At 35.5% G+C, this 14,513-nt stretch overlaps 1 protein-coding gene across 1 annotated transcript in view; it reads left to right on the forward strand.

Annotated features, from left to right (window-relative positions):
- The window catches only part of AHI1 (Abelson helper integration site 1), a gene marked incomplete at its 3' end in the record, with an annotated part of 145,257 nt that extends 132,622 nt beyond the window's left edge, over window positions 1–12,635 (forward strand). The window contains exons 21-22 of the mRNA XM_084228646.1: window positions 1,329–1,387; window positions 12,551–12,635. Coding sequence (XP_084084772.1) covers window positions 1,329–1,387; window positions 12,551–12,635 — 144 coding nt within the window. The remainder of the gene's footprint in view (window positions 1–1,328; window positions 1,388–12,550) is intronic.
- Window positions 12,636–14,513: the final 1,878 nt, after the last annotated feature.

The following is a 14,513-nucleotide window of genomic DNA, read 5'->3' on the forward strand; positions in this document are numbered from 1 at the left end:
ATAATTGATGCTTTCTGAGTTAGGTTTTGATGGTTTTCCTTGCTTCTTGCTCTTTTGGTTTGAGGACAAGTAGAGTAATTCTGAACTAGTCCTTGGATTGGAATTTTCCATGTTTTTTGTACTTTTGCCCCCAAACCCATTTTGACTGAGTCAGATCATCTTCAGATTTAGAGAAAAATCAAGGTGTTATTGATTCTTTTGTTGTACTATGAAATTGGGTCACTTACTACAATATCCACCTCTTATCACTTAATCTCATTTTTTAATTCTTGCACTTCTTGTTATATGCTTGATTTATACTAATATAGTTAGGAATAACATCACTTAGCGATGGCCCAGAAATGCATGATACCCTCTTGAAATCTTTAGGATAAGAAAAGTGATTCTTATTTGAAGATATTTAGTGCCAAATCTTGCTGAAAAAGGACCTTATAGAAATCTGACTCTGAAGGAGGAAACCTAAAAGGCAAAACAAGCTTCAGAAGAGAGAAGACTAGGAGCATAAGTAGCTACTCAAAGAAAGCTGAAAGGAAAGGACTATGCCCTTTTCTTTCATTTCATTTGGTTTTTAATGTTCTGAGATTTTTTTTAATTTAATTAGCTAGGTAGATATGGTATGCCCCTTTCATCTTTATATAATTCAAACTTTAGCATACTAACAATTTTTTTGAATTTTAAATGGGTCATTTCCATAACATATAATTATCTCTATAAAACACTTACAGTCTGTTTTATAGCAACATTGGATTGATTTATAAAATACTGTCCCAAGACAAATACTGTTTTCCCACAGTATACTTTCATCTGAAGTCAATAATCAGATTCTAGAGAAACCCTCTAACACTCAGAGTATAATTTGGCACCATTGAAAGTTTTTATTAATTGGTATTTATCACTGAGATGCCATTAATAAAGCAAATATACTAAACATATTTTGTAGATTTAAAGTGCTTTTAGACGGCGAATGTCAATCACTATGAGACAGTATTTCAGATTATATTAAAATGATTACAAAGGAAACATGCAATGCTGAAAGATAAATTTAGAAATGATATGCCATATAGTATAGCTATATTAATTTAGGCTGATTTCAGAACTGATTCTTTTTGCCACATACCTAAAAACTGTCTGTATTGATAAGGGGTAAACAACCTGGTGAACTATTTCCTTGGTTCTCCACAAAAGTGAATATAGTAAGCTGGTAGACCTTTATGTTCAAAACCCGCATGCCCTCTCCTCATTCAAGTTACTGGGTTTGGGGGATATGAATATCTGACTGTCGTCTTCTGATTTTTGACTTGGTGTTTGTTTTTCTTCTTCTTTCACAGAAGTCACTCAAGAAAGACAGGTCCCAGGATTTCAGGCTGGGTTCACAGTCTACAGCACAGTAAGCAACTTTGCTTCTAAATAATTTACAATACTAAGATGGTGAGATGGTGGTTTTTGTTTGTTTTTTAAGGACAGTTTCTCAATTACCTGTCTCCTTAACATTATTAGGTAAGGTAAATTTCAGATAATCGATTTTTCAAGACAATTTAACTAGTTTAAACTAAGGCGACCATTTGTGTGTGTGTGTGTGCGCGCATGCGTGCACTAATATTTTACTGCTTTAATTTTCTTTTTATTAATATTTTTTACATCATTGTTCATTTTTAAACAATGTTTGCTTCCCCCCGCCTCAGGTGTAGTCCCCACAGAATGTCCTTCCCCAATGCACCTGTGCACCATCACAGTCCCCTGTGCTCCTCCCTCCTTCGCTCTGATCCCTCTCCCTCCTCCTCCTCCCCTGCAGGATGTCTCTGATTTATAATTGTCTGTTTTGGTTTCATTATATTTTGTCCTGTTATTATTTTTCCCCTAATGTCTTATTTGGTTCCCTATATTAAGGAGACCATTTTGACAGTTGAACTTTGAGATGTGTATTACAAAGCAATAATTTTATATTAAAATATCACTGAATTTTCATTTTTATGAACCTAATTTGTCATTTTTTTTTTAGAGGCATGTTTTATTTATTTATTTATTTGTTCGTTTGTTTGTTTATACATGCACTGGGTACAGTCAGAAGCGCGAGAGGGTGAGAGAATTCACCAGAGCAGAGCGGGGAGCAGAGCAGGCAGAAGGACCGAAGTACACTGCTAAGGGGAGCAGCGGGTGGCAGGAGAGGTCTGCGCGCCATGTGGGACCCTCCTCCAGTGGCCCAGGAGCAGCCGGGGATCGAACCGCGGGCAGCTTCGCAACCCAGCGCTCAACCGCTGCGTCACCGGGGAGGCCCTGTCATTTATCTTTGTTTAACATTTTGAAATGGCATTAACTGAAAACAAACAGATGATGTGGTAGAAATCAAATTATGAAATTACTATTTTGAGGATTAAAGGATAAAATCTAATCCCCAGAACATTATCACTGTATATTTTCTACATCTAACTAATGTATTTGAGCAATTTATTTTGAGGGTTTTTTTAAAGATCTCTAGAGAGATTCTTTAATTTTATTTGTTACTTGTGTCACTTAAAACATAAATAGAAAATCCCCTTTTACCTCAATAAAAATTTTATGTCAAAAATTTTCCCAAAGTTTGCCTCACCACTGGTCTCTTTGGACCTCATTTTGTGCTCAAATTTTATATTCATACCACATTTCCAGCAAACTATCACCTGGGAGTAATGTCCTTGAACAGCTCAGGTATTTGCTATGCCCTCCTGTCCCACCCCATCATCACTGTATATACATCGGGGTACAAACATGCTTACACACATAGTCTCTGCTGAATCTCCTTCACAAAAGTGTTCTTTAAGTTAACGGTGTTAAACACATCAACATTTTGCAGAATCTAATGTCTCTTCCAGTACAAAAATTCTGATTCATGGCAGGCTAATTTGTAGGAATTGTTAACTAAAACTATACAATATTTCACAAGGCAACATTTCATCCTGTGGATGAAAGACAGACATAATTTTTAAACAGAACTTGAAGAGGCACAGATCTAAGTCTCCTTAGGGTTTTGTTTGTTGAACTATATTCAGTGTTGTCAGTCTCCTTGGTAAGATACTGTGCTTATTAAGGTTTAAAACTTTCATTATGAGAGGTAAAATCTATCAATGTCAGGACTGTGGGTAGCTCTGTATCATTTCCGAGCACACCCTCTCACATAATTACATTTGATTCTCACTACTTTCCTGGGAGTTGCTAACCATCATCTGACCCCTCTTTTACATGTGGAGAAAGAGGGTTTGAGAGGCTATCACATGTCTCAAATCATTGCAGGTGGTGCCAGACCCTGTACCGGAACACGGGTCCTCTCCTTTCTAATCTCTCTTGCGCACCCTGCTTCCCCCTGCCTGCCATGTGGTGCAGACAGGCCTACCAGGTCTTTCAGTTTTTTGTTTCTCTTGTATCTGCCAGGTATGTTTTCAGTTGCAATCCCTGAGCAATTTTAATTTTACATAGTATTTGATAATACAGTCACTGGCCCTTAGGAACTTTATACTCAAAAACAGGTTACATATACCACATAAAAACAATAGACTGAAACTAATAGGGACAAAATGTTTCAACAACCAAAAAGCTATATTTAATATTTTATGGGGACAATGTTCTTGGTGTCTCTGAACATGTTTGATTCAAATTTTTAGAACATTTTGCCTACTGTGAGAATTATTCTGTAGTCACTAACTACATTGGATCCGTATTTTCAGATGATACAGAAATCCATGCCATGCTCTCCAAATGGAAGTTCAACAAAACCTCACAAATACCCCTACCTCTAAAGACCATCAGGGAGGTTTGGCTTCTCCTTTTGAACACAGCACAAAAGAAGCTTCTTTTAAAAGTAAAGAAATTTTCGTGAGAAGTTCAGATATGTTAGATGTTCAAGTTCATCTAAAGCGTTGGGGCTTTCCCTATACTCATAATTTCTTAGAAGGATAAATTCAGATACATTTCTCATGACTTGAAAACTGTAGGCGAGTTGGAAATACTATAACCCAGTATGTACAGAGACATCATCTCTTTAACTTACCTAAATGATTCCATTGTACCCAAGTAAATGACAGCCCTGCCATTTAGTTTGCAACATTTGCTTAGATGGATGACCAAAATATATACATGAGCCACACAGAAATGCTTCTTAACTACTTTTCATATGAATTTCTCATTTGTTTATCCTTTTTTTTTAAGAAACATCAGTCACTTCTGTATAGTTTATATACATTTTAGTAAAGCCACATGCTCATTTTTGAGTATCAAAAAGAAACTTTTATTGGTTAATTTAACAAAGGCATTTTCTTTTGAATCTCATGCCCTTATGATATTATCTCTGCCCACTCCAGAGTTCATAATGAAACTTTTATAAATATATTATGATAATAAATATTAGTGCTCCTTAGTCACTGATATATTTTATCTTGAGTATGTTGGTTTTTCTAAAAAAAAAAAATTGCTTTATTTCATTAACAGCTTTGATTAGAGAGATGTTAATTCAGTCAACTATATTAAAAGCCTTCAAAGACACTCAAATATGAACTGAATGAATGGATGAATCTCTTCTTAATATAGTACAGAAATGAGTTAATTCCAAGTATCCTATCACTCCTCTACTATATATTTTTCCACCTTTATAATAATCCTATACCAGACTTTTTCAGTTTCTACTTTTTTTAATTCATTTTTATGTTTTCTTTTTTAAATTTATTTTTAATTAAGATAATAGTTGGATACCCCTATGAAGTATTACCACTGGGTGCACTATCACAAAATCACACATATTCCACCACCATGGTGCATTGTCCTTCCTTCCCTTTTTCCTCTTACTCCTTCCCCACCTACTCCCCCTATTGGTGCTTTAGTTTTATAGTCACCGCTATCAAGAGGTTAGACTTTAAGCTTGTCTTTATTGCTGCTTAGTTTAGGGACTATATATTCCACATATTAGTGACACCAAACAGTATTTATTTTCCTCCTTCTGACTTATTTTACTTAGCATTACCCCTTGCAGCTCCATCCGTGTTGCCACAGATGGCATGAGTTTATCTTTTTTGATTGCTGAATAATATTCGCTTGTGTATATATAGCACATCTTATTGATCCACTCATCTGTTTGGGGGCACTTGGATTGTTCTCATAATTCAGCTATATTAAATATTGCTGCAATTAACATGGTAGTGAAAGTTTCAAGTTAGTATTTTTGAATTTTGGGGTTGGATGCGTAGGAGTGGAATTACTGAGTCGAATGGCAGATCCATGTTTAATATTTAAACACCTCCATACTGCTTTCTACAGGGCTGGACCAGTTTGCATTCCCACCAGCAGTGTAGGATGGTTCCTTTTTTTCCGCATCCTTGACAGCACTTGTTTCTGGTCTTTTCCTTATGGGCCATTCTCACAGCTGTGAGATGATATCTCATTGTGGTCTTGATTTGCATTTCCCTAATAAGTGATAGTGAACATTTTTTTCATGTGCCTGTTCGCAGTCTGTATGTCTTCTTTGGAGAAGTTTCTGGTTACTTCTTCTGTTTAGTTTTTGATTGGGTTGTTTGTTTTTGTACAGTTTTATGAGTTCTTTGTGTATCTTTGTTGTCAGTCCGTTGTCAGATGTATGGTGTGCAGACTTTCTCCCAATCATTAAGGTGACTTTTTGATTTAATTATGGTTTCTTTTGCTATGTGGAAGCTTTTTAGTTTGATATAGTCCTAGTTGTTTATGTTCTCTTTTATTTTCCTTGCTGTTGGGGAAAAAAAATCCCTAAAGGCATCACTAAAGCTTATGTCATGAAATGTTTTGCCTGTTTTTTTCTGTGTATTTTGTGGTTCCAGATTTTATACCCAAGTCTTTTATCCATTTTGAATAGATTTTTGTGTGTGGTGTCAGATAGGAGTCTAGTTGCATTCTTGGGGGAGATACCTTTTTTCCCTTATCCTGTTTCTTGCAACTCTTTTTTTAAATTCTTTGATTATCCATTTGCAACCTTTCTTCACCCTTCTCCCTCCATCCTTTTTCAGGTGCCTGACATCACAATGTACCTTGTATATTCTAAATCTTTTCTTTATCAGATACATGATTTGCAGATATTTTCTCCAGTCTCTCGTTTGCCTTTTTATTCTTATAATAGTGACTTTCAAAGAGCAAACTTTTCTATTTTGATGAAGTGCAGTTTACCAGTTATTTTCATTTATGAATCATGATTGAGTATAGTGTCTAAGAAATTTTTGCCAAGCCAAAGCCACAAAGGTTTCTTGTAAAAGTTTTATTATCTTAGGTTTTATATTTAAGTCTGTGATCTGTTTTGTGTTAGTTTTTGTTCATGATGCTGTAAGGTTTGGATCAAGTTTTATTTTGTTTTTGCATTTGTATAACCAGTTATTCCATCATCATTTGTTGAAAAAACAATCCTGTCTTAACCAAACATCCTATTACTTCTGTGTTGAATATCATTTATTATATGTGTGAATGTGTTTCTGGACTCTACTCTGACCCATTGATCTATCTCTCTAACTTCATACCAGTAGCACAACTATCTTGATTACTATCATTTTATAATATGTCTTAGAATCAGTTGTTATCACTCCTGCAGCTTTGCCTTTTTTAAAAAACACATTGGTTTAGCTATTCCTGGTCCTTTGCATGCCCAAATGAATTTTAGAATAAGTTTGTTAACTTATACAGGAAAGACTACTGAAATTCCAATGGGTATTGCCTTGAATCCACAGATCATTTTGGGAAGAATTTACATGTTAGTAGTGTTCAGACATTTGACTCATTAACATAATATATTTCTCCATTTATTTTGGTCTTCTTTCATTTCTACCAGTGCTGTTTTTTAGTTTTTGATTATATAAATCTTGCACATATTTACTTGATTTATTCCTACATATTTTGTATGTAAGTGATACTGCTTTTCATTTTCAACTTAAATTGTTGCTGATTCATGGAAATATTACTGATTTTTCATATGTTAATCATTTAGCATACCACCTTACAAAACACTTTTTTTTAGTTTTAATAGCTTTTTGGTAAATTCCACCAGATTTTCCACATAGGAAATAATGCAAATTATAAATTCACTTTAATTTCTTCCTTCTCAACAAGGATGCATTTTATTTCTCTTTTGCCTTACTGCATTGGCTAGAATTTCTGGTTTAGTGTTGACTAGAGTTGACATTCTATTCTTCCAGATCTTATGGGGAATGAATAGGAAAGTGTTCAATCTTTGACCAATAGGTGTGAGTCATAGGTGGCTTTCTTTTTGCCCTTTATCTCAGGTAGTTTCTTTCATTTTCAAGTTTGCTGAAAGTTTTTATCAGGAATGGATGTTGGACTTTTGGGAGATGCTTTTCCTGCATCTATTAAGATAATCATATGGTATTTCTTTTTTTAATTTGTTAATATGGTAATTTGTATTGCCTTTTCAAATGTGAAAACAGACCTTGCATTCTTAAGAATAGTGATAGTGTGTTTTCCTTTTGGTAAGTTGATGAAATTGATTTGCTAATTTTTTATTTAGAATTTTTTTGTAGTCCGTTCATGATAAATATGGTCTGTTGTTATCTTTTCTTATGATGTTTTAGTCTGGTTTTGATATCAGGGTAAACTGCCCTCCTGGAAGACAGTTTAGAAAGAACTCCTACCTTTCAGTTTTCTGGAGGAGTGTGTGTAGATTTGTTATTATTCATTTTTCTAATTTCCATTTCTTTATTGACATTTTCTGTTTGGTAAAATAATAAATATTATTCTCATACTTAGTTCTTTAGACATGGCTTTCAAGGAACATATTTCCTTTAATTATTTGGATTGTTTGCTGGATTTCAAGTCTTTCTGTCCTAAGTTCAGTGACTGGGCTTCCTGAGGGACAGTTTCTGTTGATAGCTTTTTTCACCTCCTGTGCGTTGGCCGTGCTTGTTTCTTTGCATGTTTAGTAAGTTTTTGTTGAAAATGACATTTTATATAATGTAATGTAACAACTCTGGAAATCAAATTTTCCCTCCCCTGGTTTGTTGTGGTGGCAACATATTGTAGCTATTAGTCTACTGTTTGCCTGCTGTTATCAACCACTCAGTCTGCCACGAAGTTAATTGTCATTGTTTCCAATGTGACTCCCAGGTGCAAAGGCAAGTTCTAAGATTGTTCAGATGCAGACAGCCTTACACATGGTGTCCTCCAGTGACCCACTAGACAGGTCAGATATTAACAATTCTTTGGGAATAATGCTTTGAAAGAGCTCCAGCTACATTTTCACTTTGGTGCTGGCCAGTCTACTGGTTTTCACTATAAAATAAGGCTATTCTTTTTCATGGGCCCCACAGAGCTAAAGAATGTAGCTGGGACTAGATCAAGTGGAAAATGCCATATTTCACTGTTTTTACTGAGAGATTCTACCATTTTTCCTGAATAAACATTGCTTTTGTCTAATTTTCAGAATTTTGAAAAATTTGATTCTGACCATTTTGGCCAGTTTTAACATAGTTTATTTAGAAAAGAGAATTTTCAGAAGTCCTTATTCCACCATTTTTTCTGATGTCACTCTTTCTTCAAATCTTTATTAGATTAACCAATATAAAGCTATTGAAACCTAGAATTTTTTTTTTGGAATATTTGTAACTACAAATTCAATTTATTTAAGAGATAAAGACCTATTAAAGTTATCTGTTTCTTTCTGTATAAGCTTTGATATTTTGAATATTTGTATCATTCAAGAAATGCAATAAGGCATAACCCATGCTCCCCCCATACTCTGCTCTCTACCCTACCCTTCTAGTAACCTTTATTCTACAGGCAGCATTCTAGGGTTTGTTACTGGTTTCGTTCTGTCTGACCAATTGTTTTGTTTTTCTATATTACACATACAGGTAAAACCATATGATATTTGTCTTTTTCCTTCTTACTTATTTCACTTAATGTTATCCTGTATATGAGATTTCTTTTTCTCCACATTGGGGCCAGCACTTGTTGTTTCTGGTCTTTTTGATACAGGCCATTTTCACAGGTGTGAGGTGATATCTCTTAGTTTTGATTTGAGTTTCTGTGATAACAAATAATGATAAATATTTTTTCATGTGCTTGTTAGCCATCTGTATATCGTCTTTGGGGAAGTTTAACTCTTCTACCCATTTTTTTGATTGGGTTATTTGTTTTGTTTTTGTTGAGTTGTGTGAGTTCTTTGTAGGTCTTCAGTACCAGCCCCTTGTTAGATGTATATGATGTGCAAATGTTTTCTGCCACTTAGTAGTATGTCTTTTTATTTTAACAATAGTTTGCTTGACTGTGCAGAAACTTTTTAGTTTGATATAGTCCTGTATGTTTATATTCTCTGTAATAATTTGTGAAATTGATAATTTCCCTCAGACAGCCTAGTTACTGGTTGATCAATTTTATGGACCTTAGAAAAAAAGCTTTTAATTTTATTGATTTCTTTTTATGTTTATCTGTCTTTTATTACATTGATTTTCACTCTAATCTTTATTATTGCTGATTATTTTAGATTTAATTTGTTCTTTGTCAAAGTCTTTAAAGTTCAAACTGATCATTGATTTCACACTTCTCTATTAATATAAACATTTATTAGTACTGTAAATTTCCCACTAAGTACTGCTTTAATGGCATTTCACAGATTTTGTTATGTTGTGGTTTAATTTTCATTTAGCTCAAAACATTTTAATTTTCCTTTGGACTTCTTTGACCTATGGACAATTTAGAAATGAATTATTTCATTTCCAATATTTACGGATATTTTCTAGAGACATTTCTGTTAAATTGATTTCTAATATAATACCTTTGTGGTCAGGGATCATACTTTACATTATCTGAATCCTCTTGAATTTATTGAAATTTTGTAATCCTTGATATGGTTTCTCTTGGTAAAAGTTTTTAGTGCCCTTGAAAGAAATGTGCATTAGAGTATTTTATAAATAAATTAGATCACATGGGACAGTACTGTTGTTTACATCTTGTGTTGCCTTATTGCTATTTTATCTATCTGCATAATAATAATTGAGAGTGGGCTATTGAAACCTCCAACTAATATTATAGGCTGATTTTTCTCCCTGAAGTTCTATTAGATTTTATATCATGTGTTTAAAGTTCTTTACTAAGTGTTCATATAATTAAAATTGTTATGTCCTTTTAAAGGATTGACTACCTAATTATTATTAAATAACATTTTTCCCAGCAATTTTCTTTGTCCTGAAATCTAATTTGTTTAATATATATAAAGTCACTCAACTTTCTTTTAATAATGTTAGAATGGTATGTGTTTGGGATTTTTTCTTTCTAGTTGAACATTGCATTATAACATTTCATAAGGTTCAGGTGTGAATCATTAAAAATCAACCTTTGTGGGCCTCCCCTGGTGGCGCAAGCGGTTGAACTTCGCACTGTGAAGCTGTCCTCAGCCTCTACAGTGCTGGTTTGATCCCTGCCGGCCCGTGAGGGTCCCACATGGCGCGGCAGACCTCTCCTGTCTCGCCTCTCCTGTCCTGCTCCCCTCAGCAGTGCATTTTGTCAGTCTGCCTGTTCTGCTCCCCACTCTGTCTCAGGTGAATCCTCTCACCCTCCCATGCATCTGGCCTGTACCCCGGTTCTTGTATAAATAAATAAATCTTTAAAAAAAAAATCAACCTTTGTATTTAGTACATTAACTTTAATTAAAGACACAAATAGGTTAAAATTTAAAAGTGTGTGGGCCTCCCTGGTGGTTCAGGGGTTAAAGACACAGTGCTATCAAGCTATCGCCAGCCATTGTGGTATGAGTTCAAGTCCTGGCCAGGGAGCAACCTACATGGCGCAGCAGAACTCTCCTGTCTCGCCAGCTGCTCCCCTCAGCAGTGTATTTCAGTCAATCTGCTTGTTCTATTCCCCATTCTGTCTCTGGTGAATCCTCTCACCCCTCACCCTTCTGGCCTATACCTCAGTTCTTGTATGCATAACTACATCTTTTAAAAAAAATTTTAAGTGTCTTTTTTTGTAGGCAGCATATAGTTGAATTCATGTTTTTTTTAAGCACAATATGATAATCTTTTCCTTTCAATTAGGGTGATTAGACATTTGCATTTAATGTGATTATGAATATAATTGAGTTTTAGCCATGATAATACATATTTTTAGTTTTTTATCTCATCAATTATTTCTCCCCCCCCCCTTTTCTGCTTTCTTTTATATTATCCTCATCAATTTTATTTGTCAGCTTACTTTAATTCTCTGTTTTACTATTCTAGTGATTTCCTTGGAGCTTATAATACAAATCCTTATCACACAGTGTAGCTTCAAGAGTTTGTAAATAGTACACTTTCCTCCTATTCTACACTGATAACAGTTTAAGTTTGAATTCATTTAAAAACACTATATTCTTATTAACCCCTCTAATTATTTCAGTACTTTGTTTTTCATAACTCAGTCTTTTCTTTCCTGTTCATCATTCTATTCCTTTCTCAATATACTTTATTTGTTCTTTCATTGTTATAATTTTTGACCTGTTCCTTCTCAGCCATTTTAACCTTATTTTACTATTGACACATCTCCATATTAATCTTGTAAGGTTGCCATTACAATGCCACAGATTAGGTGGCTCAAACAACAGAAATTAATTTTTTGCAGTTCTGGAGGCTGCTTGTTCAAAATCAAATTCCAGCAGGGTTGATTTCTGGCAAGACCTCCACCTTCCTTGCTTGCAGGTGACCTCTTCTCGCTGTGTCCGCATATGACCTTTCCTCTCTATAAATGTGAAGAGAAAGTTTTCTAGTGCCTCTTCCTCTCCTTATAAAGGATACCAGTTCTGTAGATTAGGACCTCACCCTTATAACCCCATTTAACTTTAAAGGCCTTATCTCCAACTATGTTCACATTGGAGGTTAGGGCTTCAACTTGTGAATTTCAGGAGGACACAGTTCAGTCCACAACAATCTCTGCTCAGTCCTACTTACCAGCCTGGCATCAAAAAAATCTTAATTTTTTTTCAAGCTCTATTTTGATATCTCTATCCATTCCCAGGCATCCTAGAAAGGAGAAATTAGCTTTCATTCTTCAATTTTCACTTTTCTCATTGTTTTTGTATTTTCTTTCTCCTGACATAATGTGTACTATTATACACTGTCCCCAAAATACTTATTTTATATTTTACTACCACTAATGAAACATTTGAAAATCTTTATTCCCCACTCCACTGGTATGAATACCACAGCATTTTTATGTCTAAACTTCCATCACCCCTTCTTGGTCATTAAGGAATTTTCTGTACTTTTACACACACATATTTCTCCATCTAATTTGATAAAACTTTCTGGGTTTTCCCAGGCATCTAATATTTTTCTGTGGCAGATATATTCTTGGCCCTTTGTCATTTAAAGTTTGTGTCTCTTTATTATTTGAGCAGCTCCCTGTCTCGCACCCCCATATGTAATCCCTCATTTAGTCTAGCAAGTGTTTTTCTCTCAGATCCTCCCCTTTGATTTATCTCCTGTTTCCATTCCCACTGCCACTTCCTTAGATCAGAGCCTCATCTGGGCTGTTGCTATTACACCAACTTTCTTACTGACTCATCTCTGGCCTTTCCCTCCTGTAGCTCTGAAATGAGCAGAGAACAAACCCTTGAGGACCAAGGACACATCATGGACATGCAGGTGAAGAAGAATGAGCAAACATGCTGAAAAGTCACTTTAATAGAGGTAAGAGGAAAGCCAGGCAGAAGTTGTGTCATGAAGTCAGCTTTTCTATTCAATATATATTGATAATTTACTACTTGATCTTTCACTTTTTGATTTGCTTTTATTGAAGTAATGATGATTTACAGCACCGTCAATGTTTTAGGGGCATAGGTTTACAACTCTTCAAATATGTTACCACACCATGACCACCACCAATGACTGTTTCTTTTAAAATGAAAGTACTTTCAGAGATTTTCAAATACAGCCCATTCTTTCTACATTTAATGAAACCAGGGTCTCAGAGTCACAGCTGAAAGGTGCCTAAACTAGGACTTTATCTATGGGCTACAAGTTTCTGTCCAAATACTGGGATTTGCTGTGTTGCTCAGCTGCTCGATAAGCAAGTGACATAAACCCAAACACAGATCCTAGAGCTGTGCCCCACAGCTCATTTGGTCAGAAAATATAGGGTAGCCTCAGGAGTGCTTCTGCACACAGCAGATGCTTATAGAGAGCCAGGAGGCTTTCTAGCATGCCAGTAGCTTCAGGCCTGTCATGTTCTGCTTTCATTTCCTATTGCATCTTCCATTGAGGCTCTTAAATCTGCTTATCTTTATTGAGGGTAGTGCTGTCTTCCATTAGCTCCATTCCTGACTGCAGTTGGAGAAATGTAACCACACACTTTCCATGGCCCTTATCCCCTTCTGCAATTGTAGTTGACCCTTGATCACTGGAGGTCCCCCCCCCCCACCTCCCAGTAATAATCCAATCATGACTTATGGTTGACCCTCCATATCTATTTTCTGCATCCTGCAGATAGTTGAATCCCTGAATGCCAAACCCACAGTGAGAAAAAAAATCTCCAATAAGTGGACCCCTGAATTTCAAGGGCCAACTGTAATATGCTGTATGTAAGCCCCTCTGGGACAGACTAGTATTGGGCAGGGCGTGCTCCTACCTACTCAACACCTATGAAATCAAGGCAAATTAAACTGCCTCAAGGATGAGTGTGACATCAGATAAAAATTCTTTCATGCTATTTTCTCTTGTAATTTTTATAAATGAAGTATTTTCTATTATGAAATTATAACTCCAATTAGATGGTAAGTACTTTTGGGCCAAGATGCTTACATGCTCACATTTTTTCTGAATGTCTGAGTCTGGTACCTGCTATACAGTAAACCTTCAGGCCACCCTGAGTGCACTGAATTGCTTGTGGGCTAGGGCCAAGTGTTTTTATAAACCTTATTTTCACACATGATACACACACAAACACTAACCTAGTTTCATATTCATTTTCAAACTCATTATGCAGATTTTCCTTTCTTTTCTCATGCTTTGCCTTTGAAAAAATGGCCCTCACTTTGTTGCTTTCATCCTCTGTTAGCTGATGGGGAGACGGCTCTGAGAAAGACTGGGTTTGGGTTCATTTTGTCTTTGAGTAAATGATACCTCCCCCTCTTTTTTTTTTCCTTTGCAATTTTAGCTTCTTTATTTTTTTAATTAATTTTTTTATTTTTACATCATTGTTCATTTTTAAACAGTATTTGCTTCCCCCCACCCCCTCAGGTGTAGTCCCCATAGAGTTTCCTTCCCCAATGCACCCGTGCACCATCACCTCAGTCCCCTGTGCTCCTCCCTCCTTCCCTCTGATCCCTCTCCCTCCTCCTCCCCTGCAGTCGGTCTCTGATTTATAGTTGTCCATTTTTGCTTTGTTGTGTTTTGTACTGTTATTATTTTTTTATACAGATGTCTTATTTGGTTCTCCTGTATTCCTACTATAAGTGAAACCATCCGATATTTTCCTTTTTCCTTCTGGCATATTTCACTGAACATAATTCCTTCTAATTCCATCCATGTTGCTGTGGATGGCATGAGTTT

Source organism: Talpa europaea (assembly GCF_964194135.1).
Source record: "Talpa europaea genome assembly, chromosome: 2".
NCBI classification, from domain to species: domain Eukaryota; kingdom Metazoa; phylum Chordata; class Mammalia; order Eulipotyphla; family Talpidae; genus Talpa; species Talpa europaea.